The sequence below is a fragment of the Pieris brassicae genome, chromosome 7 (assembly GCF_905147105.1).
Source record: "Pieris brassicae chromosome 7, ilPieBrab1.1, whole genome shotgun sequence".
Classification (NCBI taxonomy): domain Eukaryota; kingdom Metazoa; phylum Arthropoda; class Insecta; order Lepidoptera; family Pieridae; genus Pieris; species Pieris brassicae.
In genome coordinates this window covers 7,605,319-7,621,570 of record NC_059671.1, presented here as the reverse complement: position 1 = coordinate 7,621,570, position 16,252 = coordinate 7,605,319, and the positions used below count along the sequence as shown (strand labels likewise).

General features: G+C 33.6%; 1 protein-coding gene across 1 annotated transcript; it reads right to left on the bottom strand.

Moving 5' to 3' along the window:
- Positions 1-2,003: 2,003 nt before the first annotated feature.
- Positions 2,004-15,862, bottom strand: LOC123711705 (saccharopine dehydrogenase-like oxidoreductase). The gene is made up of 10 exons (XM_045664416.1): positions 15,676-15,862; positions 14,491-14,656; positions 11,621-11,808; positions 7,330-7,459; positions 6,924-7,023; positions 6,549-6,635; positions 6,070-6,270; positions 4,787-4,970; positions 3,081-3,175; positions 2,004-2,740 (listed from the first exon to the last, which is right to left on the bottom strand). The coding sequence occupies exons 2-10, from the start codon at positions 14,654-14,656 to the stop codon at positions 2,635-2,637; spliced, it is 1,257 nt and encodes a 418-aa protein (XP_045520372.1). The 5' UTR covers positions 15,676-15,862; the 3' UTR covers positions 2,004-2,634.
- Positions 15,863-16,252: the final 390 nt, after the last annotated feature.

Below are 16,252 nucleotides of genomic sequence, written 5' to 3'. Positions count from 1 at the left end.
CAGTCGATGCCTACGCTAATTTCAATGTTCACAATAGTCTTTTTTTCACATTGTATTTTAATTCCTTTGTTATTATTATTTTTACTTTATCAACTACTTTATCTTCACTTAACTCTGTATTTATCAATATGTTGCTTCGTCATTTTGCAGATTAGTTGGTGTGAGATGAAATATAAATATTAATGTTTAAGTATCTACTACTAATAATTGTACGTATATATAGCGATTATGAAGGTTCCAAATATTTTATTTATTTATAACCTTACAGTTCTGAGATCATGAAACAAACCATAGTTAATTTTAAGATGAAACTTAAATTCATAAATTATGCCACTTTGCACCTTTCCAAAAATTCCACTTAAACCGAAAATTGTTCCGGCCTTGCTGGCATTCTTGTGTATTTTGCAGCTTGCTATTGCAAATTAAAAGTAATATTTTGAATTTTTAACTTTTATTAGGCTATAACAGTGACTTTAGGGATACATTTAATCCAGAGACAATATGACGCAATAAGGTGCTACGAACAACAGCTCGGAGCTACGCTGCCGACTTTGCGGTAACATGACCCTTGGGTGCGAAAGAAGCGTATTTAAAAACACAATTACGCAAAACCGATAGTGTATGTAGTAAACTTTTCGGTAGTAATACGGCTAGAACACCAGACGACAATACTTTCTCCGCCTTTCTTGACCCCGGGACGAAGGGCCGAGGACGACGCGCGCACCAGTGACCTTTCGCTCAGACCCTCTAAGGTCGAAAAGCAAAGATAAGACTGATTACTGTATAATAGCTGCCGACGTATGATGGTGGAGCAATAATAATTTCACCTACAAAACAAGTGTATACTTATATGCCTTCCAAATCAAATTTGTCTATCGTGTTCCCTAAATTAAGATTTGACTGTGTATTAAATTGTGTGTGTCGCCAAAACATTACAGCTATTTTTTATCATAATTATCTGAACTGGGAAAACGATTGCCGTTTAATTTATGTATTATATTTTGGGCCGAAAACTACTATATTTGTATTAAAATTAGTATTTTAATACGAATTAGTATTTTTTTGTTCCTGTTTAGTTTTGTCTTAATAACTGTGTATAACATGTATTTTTGCACTACTTGCCTATCTTATATAATTTAATACATTTTTTTTTTCTTTACTCACAGTGGTGGCCTGGAAGAAATTGCTCGAAAGCGATAAGACCGCCAGTTTGATTTAATTATGTTCAATTTTTTTTAATATTGTAGTGTAACGAAGTGATAATAAAATAAAATAAAAATACGTCTAATTTCTCGAAAAACATTTTTTTTTAAATACTGAACCAATATTTAATCAAACAACTGAATTAAACAAATTGTTTCGGAATAAAGAAGACTGTATTGAAAATTTTTAATACAATATTTAACTTATTTAATATATTATATATTCTAAGATAAAGTTTTCCAAAATATATAATATAGAGCGAATACCAAGTATGTATCTACTACTGATTAGAAAGTAATTTATCAAGTGGTAGATTGGATCGTATGATTAATAAAACTACATAGCATTAACAGTGTTTTACTACTACGGAACAACTTTTCAAGTTCATCATTCGTGATATTTTACGTCCAATTTGAAAATGTTGTTAGAAAAACGAAAATTAGTAATTCAATAAATTGCAAATTTCCTGCATGTCCTATATGTTTCATAAACAATCAGAATAATTATTTACTACATACAAATATACAAAGGTCGGATATCACAGCGTACAAAAACACTTTCGTTTTCGTTCGTTGCGACATTTTTTTTCCTTTGCTTACTGTTAGATAGTTACTGATAAAAAAGGTATTTACTGTTCTGAAAAAGGTATTTTTTACAGAAATCAGAACGAAGTTATGGTGTCTTTCTTCGATTTGAGTACAAAAAATCGTGATTACAAAAACAGTCCCTGTTATCGGCTTTTACCCAAATCAATAAACTCGATAAAAAAGGTGGTTCAAGAAAAAATAAAACCATTTACATATATTCATAAATTTAATTACACAAATATACACCAATTTACGCAGTTAGTAAGCATTACGATAACATATTAATAGGTAATAAATGCGATATTAGCACCATGAACAGTTAGTAAAGAAAATTGCTTTATACTCGTAAAGTAATAAAATAATGTTTACGAGACTTGTCTCAAACTGGCGAAGTTGAAGCGCGTGTTTACAATACAAATTAAAGAAAAAAAACGACTAAGACCACGCCAACCCTCTCTTAAAAATTATAAAAAATTTAAGTGTCGAAAGGAAGAATTCACTTAACACTCCTTGAATTCCATATATCAATAATATATTAGTCCTGAACTAGAATCATACTGATTTTAATTCATAAATGCTCTGTACATTTCTTAATCTCCTAGAGTTTTACATTATCTATGTTTTTAATTAGACCATGTTCCTTTTTCAAAAATAAGACATTTCAATTATAGAATTACCACTGCCCATATATATATTTTTCTCACTCTTCATTCTTATTTAATAAAGTACAAAAAAACAATTAACACGAATAAAAAAAATGTTAAAAACAACACTTTGCTTATTAACTTTTTTTAATTTCCGATACAACTTTACTGGATATAATCATGATAAAAACAATGTTAATTTATTTAAATTCATCATTAACAATTTCAAACTTAAGATTATTTTCGTGTAGCTGTTGGATGATGCTCGTATCTCTGAACGCAACACCGGTGGTTAGAACTCCACCCCTGAAATATATCAATATACATTTTCACTCAGTGTACATAAGTGTTGGTAAATTTAACAAAAGCATGTTGAACAAGTAGTTCTAAATAATATCGTCGTAGTTTTGGTTTCTTCGACTCTCACCTCTGAGGTCGTAGGTTCGACTCCCCAGCTTGAACGGTGCTGCGATAAAATTATAAAATGTGTGTAGGAGGCAAACAAAAATGTAAGACCAGGTCTCGCAAGCAATTTCGCCCGGCTCGCCCATGAATATTGTAAATAATATTACATATATAAAACGCGAGACGCGCAACACGAACCCATGGTTCAAACAGCTTATATTATCTATCTAAAAATACTAACTCTTTTGGCATTTTATCCTTCTCGTTAAGTATTGTGAGCGCCGAGAACAAGAGAGCTACAACTGTCGCACCATATCCGGGATTCACACCGGACACCTGAAAGTATTGCAAAACATGCAGAAGGCTGTAAAAACTATTGTGCGTTTCGTTCGATTGTGATTCGCCAATAGCATCTCTAGTCTAGTCACGTGATACGTCATAACTCCCTTTGTCGCTACTCCCCTCTTTGAAGGCACTCTCCTTAAAGCCTCAGCTAACATCGGAATATTGGGCGTTGACATATCGAATAACGTCCAGTTTCGCGGTCATTTGGAAGGGAAGGCTAAATTAGCCTCCAAAAAGCTTGGTGTGCTCAGCAAGGCGAGACGGTACTTCACTCCGGGCCACCGCTTGCAACTCTATAAAGCGCAAATTCGGCCCCACATGGAATACTGTTCTCACCTCTGGGCGGGAGCTCCCCAGTACCAGGTCCTTCCACTAGACCGTATTCAACGAAGAGCGATTCGAATCGTCGACGACCAATCACTTTCCGAGCGGCTCGATCCTTTGGCGTTGCGTAGAGATGTTGGGTCCCTCTGCATCTTCTACCGCATTTACCATGGGGAGTGTTCAGAAGAGTTGTTCGGTCTAATACCCGCAGCTGAGTTTCATTATCGGACGTCAAGGCAAAATACAAAATACCATCCGTATCACCTCGACGTCCGTCGTTCCACAACTGAGGGTTTTCTAAGGCAGTTTTTGCCGCGCGCCACCACTATGTGGAACCAGCTGCCCAGTGAAGTATTTCCGAACCAATTCGACTTAGGGTCCTTCAAGAAAAGAGCGTACCAATTCTTGAAAGGCCGGCAACGCACTTGCGAGCCTTCTGGCAATGTGAGTGTCCATGGGCGGCGGTATCGCTTCACATCAGGTGAGCCTCTTGCCCGTTTGCCTGCTATTACATAAAAAAATAATAATAATATAACCGGCGTTTGACCAATCACAATCGAACGCAACGTTCAGCGCACATATGAGTACGCAAGCAGCAAGGGCGGATCCATAGGCGTCAAGCTTTTATTTAAAAAAAAGTATACATAGCTGGACAGACGTTTTGAAGGACCTGTCCAGGAGATGCCTACATAACCGCCGCTTGATTAAATGTCTCTTTAGGAAAGATTGAAGGGAACAGAGAGTTTCACACAGAAAAATCGTATAGAATCGGTAATGTTACTGATATTTGATGTTATATATTTATATATATTTGATGTATATATGATATATGATCTATTTCTGGATCGACCCATCCAATGGATGTCCCAATAGTATTAGTGATATCAAAATACATGAAAGTATATTATGGCATTTTTATATATACGACTATGTCAAAATATGAGAGCGTAGTAGTGGATTTTTCATAAATTGACAAAACAATTCTAGAGTAGAATTATCAGTTTGATATTAAACGGTTATATGAGTAATAGTCAAATAAAATATGTTTTAAATGTCATAAAAAAATTGCCTCATCAACAAAAATATACAATTAATTATAATTTTAGGAATCTTCTTCATTTACAAAATATTGACATCGACTACTTTGCAAAAATATAATACAGCACAATAACACAAAACAGGAGAAAAATAAAATAAATAAAGACAAAAGATGAGCGGTTTCTTCCAATATAATGAATGTTCAAAAATTTAACGAGTAAATATGATTATAAAGTCTACCTTAACTGCAAGTTTCTTATTGGGCGGTGAGGTGAGATCAGACCCCTGACTCCATCCTTCACCCAGCAGTAGAAACGAGAAGACAGTACTGTTCATCACCTCCTCACTGGGGCCCTCTCGGGTGACCGCGCCCATTGTAAACAAACGAGGGTGTTTAAGGAGAAGGTCCCGGGTGAAACTTAATCTAAAAATAATACAATTTTTTCAGGCGTATATAAAAACACACACAACAAACGCGATCCATTCAATCATAATAATTATTGTTTAAGGCAAACATGACTCGTAAATCTTAAAAATCATATATACAAACCTCTATATATAGGTGAAAACACAATAAATTCCGTGGCTAGTTTTTTTAGTTTTTGAGTTAAAATACAGATGGCCGCGGCGGAGAACTCGTCGTTGCAAATTATATATAGTTAGTAGACATCTTATGTAGTCATTATGAAACTACAACTATTCTCATGAACTGTGTGACGTAGCTTACTATTGAAAAAATAGATTTCAAAATCGGTTCAGTAGATCCAGAGATCACAAACGCAAAGTTTTGATAGTATTTATAATATTATACAAAATAAAATTTAGAACTTTGAAAGTCCTACCCCCATTATAAAGTAATAAGTGCAGCAAACATACGGCATAATATAAAACACTATTGTTACTCTATGGTATTCTTAATCCTAAGATTTATTAACTACCATGATCAAAATAGGAAAAAAAAATTATAAATCTAAAAATTTTAACGACTTCGGGAAATCCTTTAAAAGTCTTTTTAAGGTCGTAAGAAATGATTATGATAAATCAAGAAATAAAATTTCTATCTATCTATGGATTCTTACAAAATATAGGGCTGAGGGTAAATTACAAAAAAATTAAAGAATTTCTATACAAGTAACGGAAGCGACTTCGGTGGCTCCAAAACCGTGTGCCACAAATCATTGTACATCTTCATCGCCTTTTAGTAATAAATTAAAAAGAAGTGTTCGTAAATACGCCCACATATTGCAATAATTGTGAAAATTTTAAGAGATGTCGCGACCTGTAATACGAAGGACCAAAACCCACACGATCTCCTCCCCAGGGGCCAGCACAGTCATGCTATATCACAATTATTTATTGAAATTGTTACAAAATTGAATTCGTTATTTATTCACAGATTCTGTATATAAGTGTTCCAAATAGCATACCAATTCATAAAATAAAGTTATAAACTTTGAGTACCGACGAAAAAAAAGAAAACTATTTTATTAGCCGGGGTTCGAACGCACGTCCGTTATAAATACCTGGTTAATATAAACAGCATCACAGAAGAGAATGCAACAGCAAGCGTAGTTAAGAAGCTGGTAAATTTCACGTATGTCTTAATTTGAACGGGCCGTTTTCCGTCACGTTCCAATAAAGTACGCTGCGTCCTGTACACTATGGATGCGTCAGATCCCGGGAAGGGAAGGCACCATCCAGATAGGCGCTGATGGATGACTGATCTGTTCGAGAAGTTTTTATTTAATTAACTAAAGTATTTAGAAAATCAATGTGGTTATTAAATAAAAAAAAACATTCTAATATGCCATTAAAAAATAGTGCTTGGGTTTGCGTAGCAAATCTTTAAAAAAAAATTCTTATATGCTTCTTATATATCTCCGTTACATGCCTTTATCAGTTAAACTGGGTTTTGAAGTGAAAAAAATATATATCTGACGTTTCAAATTTTATATAAACTTCATGGTCTATAAATAAACTAACTAAAAATATGGCAACATACCGAGACTTGAGCTTCGGTTTAAACTCTGGCAACTTTTCAGGATAGATCTTCTTTCTCAGATTCGGCAATTCGTCTAAATGTGTTATTCTGAAATTCAATAAATATGTTTTATTGTTTGTTCAGGACTTTATAAGGCATTCTCGAATCAGAAAGGTTCAGTACATCTGTTCCAAACATTTTTCTATTTTTATGATTTTAATTTTGTTCCCTTTGGAGACTCTTGGGCCGTGGGGTTCCACATAGTGGTGGTGCAGCTGCCTTAAAAGCGTTCAGTTGTGGAAGGAGGTCGAGGTGATACGGAAAACTCTCCATGGTGAATGTGGTAGAAGACGCGAGAAGAGAAATATCCCATATCAAATATTAAGTATTACTAACCCGTAAACTAACGACTCCCAGGTACCATAGTTAATTACACCGCTGGTTACAGAACCCTTCGCCTCCGAACTCAGATACGACTCCACGGAATTCACTGTGCCTGAAAAACATTTTAGCTCATTTGATCATAGGTTGTGGAACCCGAAGGTCGAAAGTTAAACTCCTAATATAGATAAAACGTTTAAACGTGACTATGCTAGATAACTATGGAGGCATAAGGGATTTCTCACACACACTTACTATTTAAAAAATGTGTCGGTAAATTTTGATGGCAATGAGTACTTAAAGAGTCATACGGGAGGGAATTGAAACTTTGACTTATTAAAAATATAATAAGAATGAACAAATATACGCCCTATTTGGATTCTTAACGCTACCCGAAAGTCACGTGTTAGCAAGACGTTACCTTCAAATTTTTTCTCCAAGAAGACAACCCCAAGATCAGTGGGAATGCTGTCAAAACCACAAGCACTGATCACGTACACACCCGCCTCACGAGCCGCTTCACCGTATTTTAACTGCATTGTTTCTATAAACTGAAATTAATATAAATATGTACTTACATAGTGTTATTGATACATATCACTCATTTAATCCCCAAAAACAATCAAAAGTCGTTTGAGTAACTTTTTTTCAAGATCTTCCATTTTGGAATTTGTGTTTCTTAAAATCAAAAAGCATAGACCGTGGTGTACGTTCCGCAATTACGAAAATATGTAAATTTTCAAATCTTAGTGCCTTCGTTTTAAAAATAATTTGAGAAATAAATCCATGTTCGGTGCTTTTAGCTTTGATAGATCTAAGAGACTTCAGTAACTAACGTAAGTCAGACAAAGTATAAAATAATTATTTTAAGATCTTAACTTCGCAGACTTTTAACAGTCATGGCCAAGCTACAAGTCAGCTATATTTCGAGAGCCAGAGTAGTAGGTATGGGTTAACAAGTGGAGGTACTTAATCATCCAAGGTGTTGTAAAATGAATATAAAGCAGAAACGATAAAAGTATTAAGTCCAAGTTTTTCTTTCTCGTGTCTCCAAACACGACCTTGAATAATCTTCAACATATTAAAGCATGACTCATGTATAGGACAAAAATTATGAAGACATTGAGTTCACTGCGTTGGCGGCGTATTGTTCAATACGATTTTCACGTTTGCATAATATTTTAAAGGAAACTTGTTTGTTTAGTACCAATACGTATACGGTAAATAAATAATAATAAAATAATTTACGTTAAAATATTTTTATTCCAAGCCACACCACGTTATTCATGCAAGTCACTTTTATACGGCTTATTTTAAGACGTTGTTCATTTCTTTTGTTTCCGTGGTACCAAACTAAAATTCTAATGCGATGAGCGAGACACTACTGCTGTAGATCAATCTTAACGATAAAAATTATTAAAATATTTACCTTACTGGACAAACGTCTGGGAAAATCGCGTTTAAAGCTATTTAAATGTTTATCTTAGAACTCAAAGACTACATAAATTATCATAACAAGCTTTATATATAAATAAATCTTCTGTTCAAGAGCAGTGTTAACCTAGTGGCTTCAGCTTGCGACGCTCATCCCTGAGGTCGTAGGTTCGATCCCCGGCTGGATGGACCTATAGATTTTCTTTTTATGTGCGCATTTAACATTCGCTCGAACGGTGAAGGAAAAAATCGTGAGGAAACCGATTTGCCTTAGACCCAAAACATCGACGGCGTGAGTCAGGCACAAAAGGCTTGTCACCTACTTGCCAATTCAATTTACAAATGATCATGAAACAGATACCAAGAAATCTGAGACCCAGACCTAAACAGGCTGTAGCGCCATTGATTATTATTATTATTAAATTCTGTTCGCGTAATTAAACCTTTTTGTGTACAGGACAATGTAATATAAATTATAGTGCCAACTTTGTATATATAAATGACGCGTATACCAATAGCGTAAACTGAATAGACCTATACTCGTAAATTGAGTTTCTAGATTTTTCTTCATTCTGTAGAAAAACAATTTAATAAATTCCACACGCTCTCATTACTGCTCGCGTGTATTTCGTTTTAAAGTGCATTCTGTGATAGATAATCACGCACGCGAATTAATATTATACATATTATTATAAACAAAACTCGATAACGTAAAGATCACCTACATGCATAACAAGGAAGTTTACTTCTCGGACAGAGTATATAAAAAGATATAGATGCCACTGGATGGAATTGAAGCAATAATTTTACCAATGGCTGAGCGTAATTAATATAGAAGTGTAAGATTATTTGACTGTTATAATATAACATTACACACACTACCAATCGCACGCCTACAATTCACGCAATACAAGTAGATATTTAATTCCATATTAGTGACGCAAGAGCTGGCTAGCATTGTATATAATTTTTATTTCTATATGAATACTAATTTTGAATTATTTAAACAATTAAAATAATAGCTTAATATTATTACTTCATACAGTGCTATAATTATCGGAATGATATTAAATCTTAATCATATACATTATCTTTTGATACAAATCGTATGATAACTGTATAACAAGCGCGCTTCGATATCAGGCGTTATGTAGTTTAGTAAGAAACCTTGAACTCTAACCGTGATGACACACAAGGTCACCTGCACTGTGAGGGACGTAAATATAGTTTATGACATATTTGAATAACAGTATCGATTTACAAATATTTGTCTTTTTTTAATGTTGGTACATAGATCGTGAAGTTACGTCTGTATTGTTAGGTATTTACGCCTCTCGATCGTGGAATGTTGAGTGGGTAAATAGACAGCTGATATTTGTTTAATGAATTATATATCTATTAAGAAAAATACAGTAATACAATTTTTAATATTTTCAAATTTTATTTTTTTATGAGCTTCTCTGAATCTAGAAGATATATGAGATTATTGGTAAGAGGAAAGACTTTAAATGAATAGATGGGCTTAACTTATAAATCTTAGGTTAAGGTCGCTGGAAGATCGAACAGGAAATTTTTTAATTACATACATTATGTATTGCCTTGACATTCCTTTTAATTTTACTTTTTTATTGAAAAATAATGTTTTTATTCAAACCACACAACGCAAAAAGATTTTCCATGAATCCGGTTTAAACCCCTCCAAAGAGCACATAAAAACAAGTGGCATCTATTGGTTAGATTGGTGAACAGTACGTCCAACCTAAAGGGAAGATCCTGGACTGGCTGGCCTCAAGGCCCCAGTGGCTGTAGTCGTGAAGTTATATATCCCTAGCTGCTGAATTAACTTCTGTAGCGCGTTTCAGGGTATATCGTCATCGTAATGATTCGTAGGTACAAATAGTAGGTTTAATAAGCGCGAAAGAATTATGAATAAACGACCATTTAGTTATAATTCTCCGTGTCTTTGAAGTCGGTTAAAATCATGCCCATTTGCATTGTATTATTAAAAAAACTCTAATGATGATGACATAATGTCATCTCAGCTGACCTTGTATATAGTGACTAATATACAGAAAACATATAACTGAGATATATAAAGTAATTAGTACTGATAATCATCGAGAATGTATAAAAGCATCATATTTCTCAGATACGACCTTGCGCTCTGGTCGTCTGTCTTGTTTGAGTTAGATCACTTAGTATCAAGTAATCCTGACTTTTTGTATGCAATACCCTCAATATCCGTAACGCTTATCTTCTGCTACTTCGCGCAGTACATTAAAGTCGTGGTTGTCATCGTCATTAAAAGTTACAGAATACATTATAGTTATATATACATTTTCAATTTTTTTTTAAATATATAGTTATCATCATAGGGCAGTGTTGGCCTAGTGGCTACAGCGCGCGACTCTGATCCCTGAGGTCGTAGGTGCGCATTTAACATTCGCTCGAACGGTGAAGGAAAACATCGTAAGGATTCACCGAAAAATATTTAAAATTAAGTTATAAATAAAATTTTAGTCCGGTTAAAAAATTGTTTTCTTTCAATGTGTAAAAGCTATGTTAACCAAAGACAATACTATCGTGAGCTTGCCTTAGACCCAAAAAATCGACGAAATCTGAGCCCCAGACCTAAAAAGGTTGTAGCGCTATTGATTTATTTATTTTTCATATTGTGTCAGTCTTATGCTCCTATCAGAATAAAAAGTATTTAAAATTGTAAATAATTTAATTAATAATTATTTGTCAAATTATAAAAATGTTCAGACCCTAATATTTCGAGAAACTATGTGAGTTGGACTGATTAAAAATAAGGCTGAATAATATAATGTCGAATTCAAATTATATACGAATATTATTTCACCAGACAGAAATCGGTCCGAGCCTAATCTGTAAACAGCATTATAATGTGAATGCAGCTTAAAATAACCTTATTATTCTAATAATAATAAGGTTATTTATGTTATTATTTATGTTATGTTATCCCATTAAAAATATATAGACGACGATCTTTATTGTGATTGGTCGAGAAACGCTGTTGACGTGTGATGTTCAACATCACATTTATTATTTATAGAATTTATATATTAAACCAGAAGGCACATGTGATTTTAAGTTACCACCGTGCATGGACACGCACTCTGCCTAAGAATCGGTTAGATTTCATCTTGAAGGACCTTAAGGGTCAGGCAGCTGGTTTCCATATAGCGTTGGTGCGCGGCTAAAAAAATATTGCCACATTTAGAATTTCTAATCCCCCGGTTATTTTTATTATTTACCTGTGGTTCCCCTGACACATCCACATAGTGTGACTTGCATTCGACAGCTGCCTTGACAACCGGCTCGCCATAATGCCGGTAGGGCCCGCAGCAGTTCACCAACACCTTGGCCTGACTGCACATGTCTTTAAGTGACTTCTCATCGCCTACATCAGCCACTATTATTTTCACTCCCGATAGGTCATTACCTGAAACGAAGGATTATTATTAAGAAAACACTTTTTAAACGGATTGAAGCTATGTATTATTATTATAAACTTATAATTATTTACATAATTTTAAATTTATATTTTTCAGACGTTTCGCGTGCTTTACAGCGTGCGTGTTTGTGTGTTCAAAGTGTTAAAAGTGTTTTCTTAATGTGTAAAAGCAAAAGACAATACTAGGATTATTATTGTTTTTTGTCTGTAGACAAATAAACAAAAGACAATAAGGGAAATTCCAAAATGAATATGTTTCACTCAAAATTATCCCTGGAGGCGTTTCAAGGTTAGTTTTTTCGAACGTATTTTATAAAAAGGCGTTATTTTCGTGAAAAATAATTTAATCAAACTGCAACTACTCTCAAAAATAGTGTATAAAACGCACACACACCCATCCACATACATTCACGCATACTTAAGGCCGTAAGTCTTTTTCTTTAAAAATGTTTTAAACATCATTAGGTTACTTAATTCCAAAATAAGCTTTTGTTACCGCGTCGCCCTGACCTTGACTTTACTATATAAATGGGAGTTCGCTGAAGAGTTTTCCAGACTGTATTATAATTTATTTACGTCGTTATGCGTCTAACCTCAATGACCCCACTTGAATAGTTATCTATATAATCGTTTGTGGTACTATAGTAAGTTGTCTATATTTATTCCGTTGTATACGTATAAATGAATTCCCAGCAAAAGAGTACATTTTATATTTATATGTCGTGTCCTAAATAGGATGTAACGCGCTTAAGAGGTCAGTAACACATAAACGAGCAAACTACTTCCTATCAAATATTTGTTTCCAGTCCTATAAACTACACAGGACAAACAAGTCTTTGTTCCCGTTTCGTTGTTCTTATTTTGCTTTCAATCCCATACTACTTTTGTTGCAATAGACCTTATGGGAGGTGGATTAACCTTTTAAAATAAAAATACTTTAAACAGCGAACTCAGCATTCATTATGATTTACCTAAACGGTTAAAGTTTATTCAATGTAATCACTGTATATATATTTTTAATAAATAACTTAAGTATTAATAAATCCTTATCAGTGTATTTCTTATCTGACCGATAACCTCTACTAGTAAGTACTGGCATTAATCAATTAAAGAGTTTCATAAAGGAATCAACCATACATTTATAGTTTTATTTTATTTATTAGAACTTTGTTGCATTAATAGTGCATATACAAGGATATAACATAAAATATTACGGAGCCAATGGGAGGCCTTATTGCTAACAGAAGAAGAAGGGTAAATAAATAAACAAAAATAGAATTGCAAGTAACAATTTGTTAAATTAAAAAAAATATGAAAAAATTAAATTAAATTTATGGCATAGTAACTAAAACTTTCTTATCTATGACTGGTAGAGACTAGAGACTTGCATGGGCTAATTTAATAAACATTGGTTGATAAGTAAAAATTTTACTGACTTCTGACGAGTTCTATGGATTTTTGAGTCCAAGTTAGTTGTTGTTCCGAATGTTTTATTCTTAATTATCTATGTCGCTCGTATTTTAGATAATTGATATTTAATGCATAATTTGTTTATATATAAATTATTAATACATAATATATTAATAATTACTTAGATTGTCTACCTATTATACATTTTGCCATTTCTCATAACGTGAATGAGATCCCAACCTCTGCATTGATGACGAAGGTAGCCTCTTCGAGGGTTTTAGGTAGTTAAAAGTTAGCTTATCCTGTAATGAGCCCCACAACCTTGAGCAAACGGGGAGATGGGCAACTGCATCGCAATTCGGATATAAAAAACAGCCATCTGGCATTTTGAACGATATCAATGACGTATCATAAATGTTGCATTGCATATTGCTGAAACTGGTTTACGTATAGTTCTGAGACAACAAGACCTTTTTATATTAAAATATACACAACGTTTATAAAATGTAAACACCAGGTTGATCTAGTATATATGGTATCCCATGGTCTTTTTACCTATCTAATAAATAGTGACAGAATTATGAAAGATTTTACGCACTCAACACATTATTTTCTGGCCCACCCTAACTCCATAATTTTGCAGAGGGTTTAATAAATTCCGAGCCTCTGAGACCCTACTAAGCCTGCATTTCCACAATCGGTACTTAAACCTGTTTTACGAGATGTACCAAAATAATTCTGTCTGACCTTGAAAATTATTGTATGATAATGAACTAATTATAAACGCGTTTTTGTGTATCGGTGACTCTAACTCTCGGTGAGTCATCTTTGTAAATAAAGACAGTTCAGTCTTTGTTGCCATGGTTACAATTTTTATATGTTCAATCGTAACCATGGCAACAGACTAAGTATTTTACGTTGCATACAACAATATAAGCGTTTAATACAACGTAATAAAAATACTGTATATCGCTACCCAGCCAATTTAATAACACATTTATACACGAACAGAAGGATTCTTGTGAATTTTTCGGGTGAACCTCGTCGGCCATTTATAATAATAATAATAACATTGTCTTTTGCTTGCACTACATCAATTTAACGAGAGCGGACTGCAGTCAACTATTTAAAACGTCGAGAGAAATTATTGATAAAATTACGTTAATATTTTTTTTAAAGTACTCGCGTGAAGGTCAATATGTACAATGTGTGTATGTGTGTATATTCGTTGTATATATATATTAACGCTATGTATCTTACCAGTTTTCTGAGACGCTTCCTTAAGCACATCTTCCAGCTTGCTCTGGGAGCGTCCAGCGACACCCAACGAAAGCGGATACTGCTTCAACTGTCGACTCATCTCCATCACGGCATGTTTACCCGTGAACCCCGTCGCACCGAATATCACCAGGTCCAGGCGAGACATCTATGAAAGAACAAATTTAGATAAAACCGCTTGACCGCTAATAAATCACTGCTGGATCGAAGATTCGATTTTGAATCACCTGTGGGCTATTTATGGAACGGACTAGCGAAACTACGCACTACGCAGGATCAAGTACTGTCTAGGTAAAATGTACTGGTTTGTTATGAATAGGACCCATGCGCATTATATACGCTCATTGTCGAGTTAACTAGAGCATTTTTTGTAATGAAATAGTTGTGACGTATGTCTAAAAAAACATTGGAAAATATATATTTCTAGAAATTTGTTAATGGACTTTTTTTATAAAATTTAATAGGGAAAAATTCCGTCATACAACATTATTGTGAAACTTTCACCGTTTATGCAACGCACGGAACAGAAACTCACAAAAAGGAATATTTTTTGTTAAGTTTTTGCGACATTTTCATTTTGATACATTGATGGTAACGTGATGTCTGCTGCTGTAACTTAACATACTTCTCTCAGGAACTGTTTCGAAATAAATTTTCCTTTGTGTTAGGCAGTTATTGAAGAATGCTTCAACGTAATAAATGTGAGACAAAACGCGCAACACAACTAGTTGATTATGAAACAGTCCCAAGGTTTTTTTTTTAATATTAATAAATACATTTTATATTAATACTACATTACAACATGAAAGCCACACGGTTATATAAATACCCGTTGTAATTTAAATAGTTATAATCCGGTGAAGTGGATTTTTAAAATTCATAAATAATGAAAGACTTGACTCCAATCGCAATTCAATTGGTACGGTATACAAACAAACTCATGACGCATCGACACCATGATATGTACAATCGAAGTACAATTTAAGCTTCTTCCATAAAATATTATTTTCTGACTTTTAAAAATATACATAATTGCAATAATTGTAACAATTCATTGGAAAGGACTGTGAATATATTCCAACAAACTGCCGACGTAACAATTAAATTGTTTATACATGTACAGAAAATATAACAATAGAAATATTAGAAATGTTAATACCTACATACCTCTAAAATTATAACACTCCGATTACTTATTTGTGGAAATTAACTCCGATTACTTATTTGTGGAAATTAACTCCTATTAATTCTATCAATATTTGATAAATTTCAATAATAAGAAGGAATTAATATTTCATAATCTAAAAAACTGCCGAAGCGCGCCGGCACTGCGAAAATCAAAATTATAAAGTGATGAACACGCATGAGTTGCACAGAGTATAGAACTATTAGAGAGTAACAATTTACCGCGTCTACAGTTATCTTTCATAATCCTTTTTCCCATTTGACTTTCTTAACTCGGAACATCTTTAAATAAAATTATTGTTTGATCAAGATTAATGTTTATACGAAGATTCCAATTTATAAAATAAGTCTAATATTTGTCATACGTACGAAAAGAGAACCGTCGTGGTATTTGAGGCCGCATAAGAAATCACAGATCATATGCCTAGTGCCTAGTGTGATCTGACGACCATGATTTGATTTTGAAAATCTCGATCAAATAAGTTGCTTGGTAATTGTAACTATTGGTTTAGAAAAGAAAAGTTAAATTAAATAAATGATTTTTCTAGTCATGACCTCT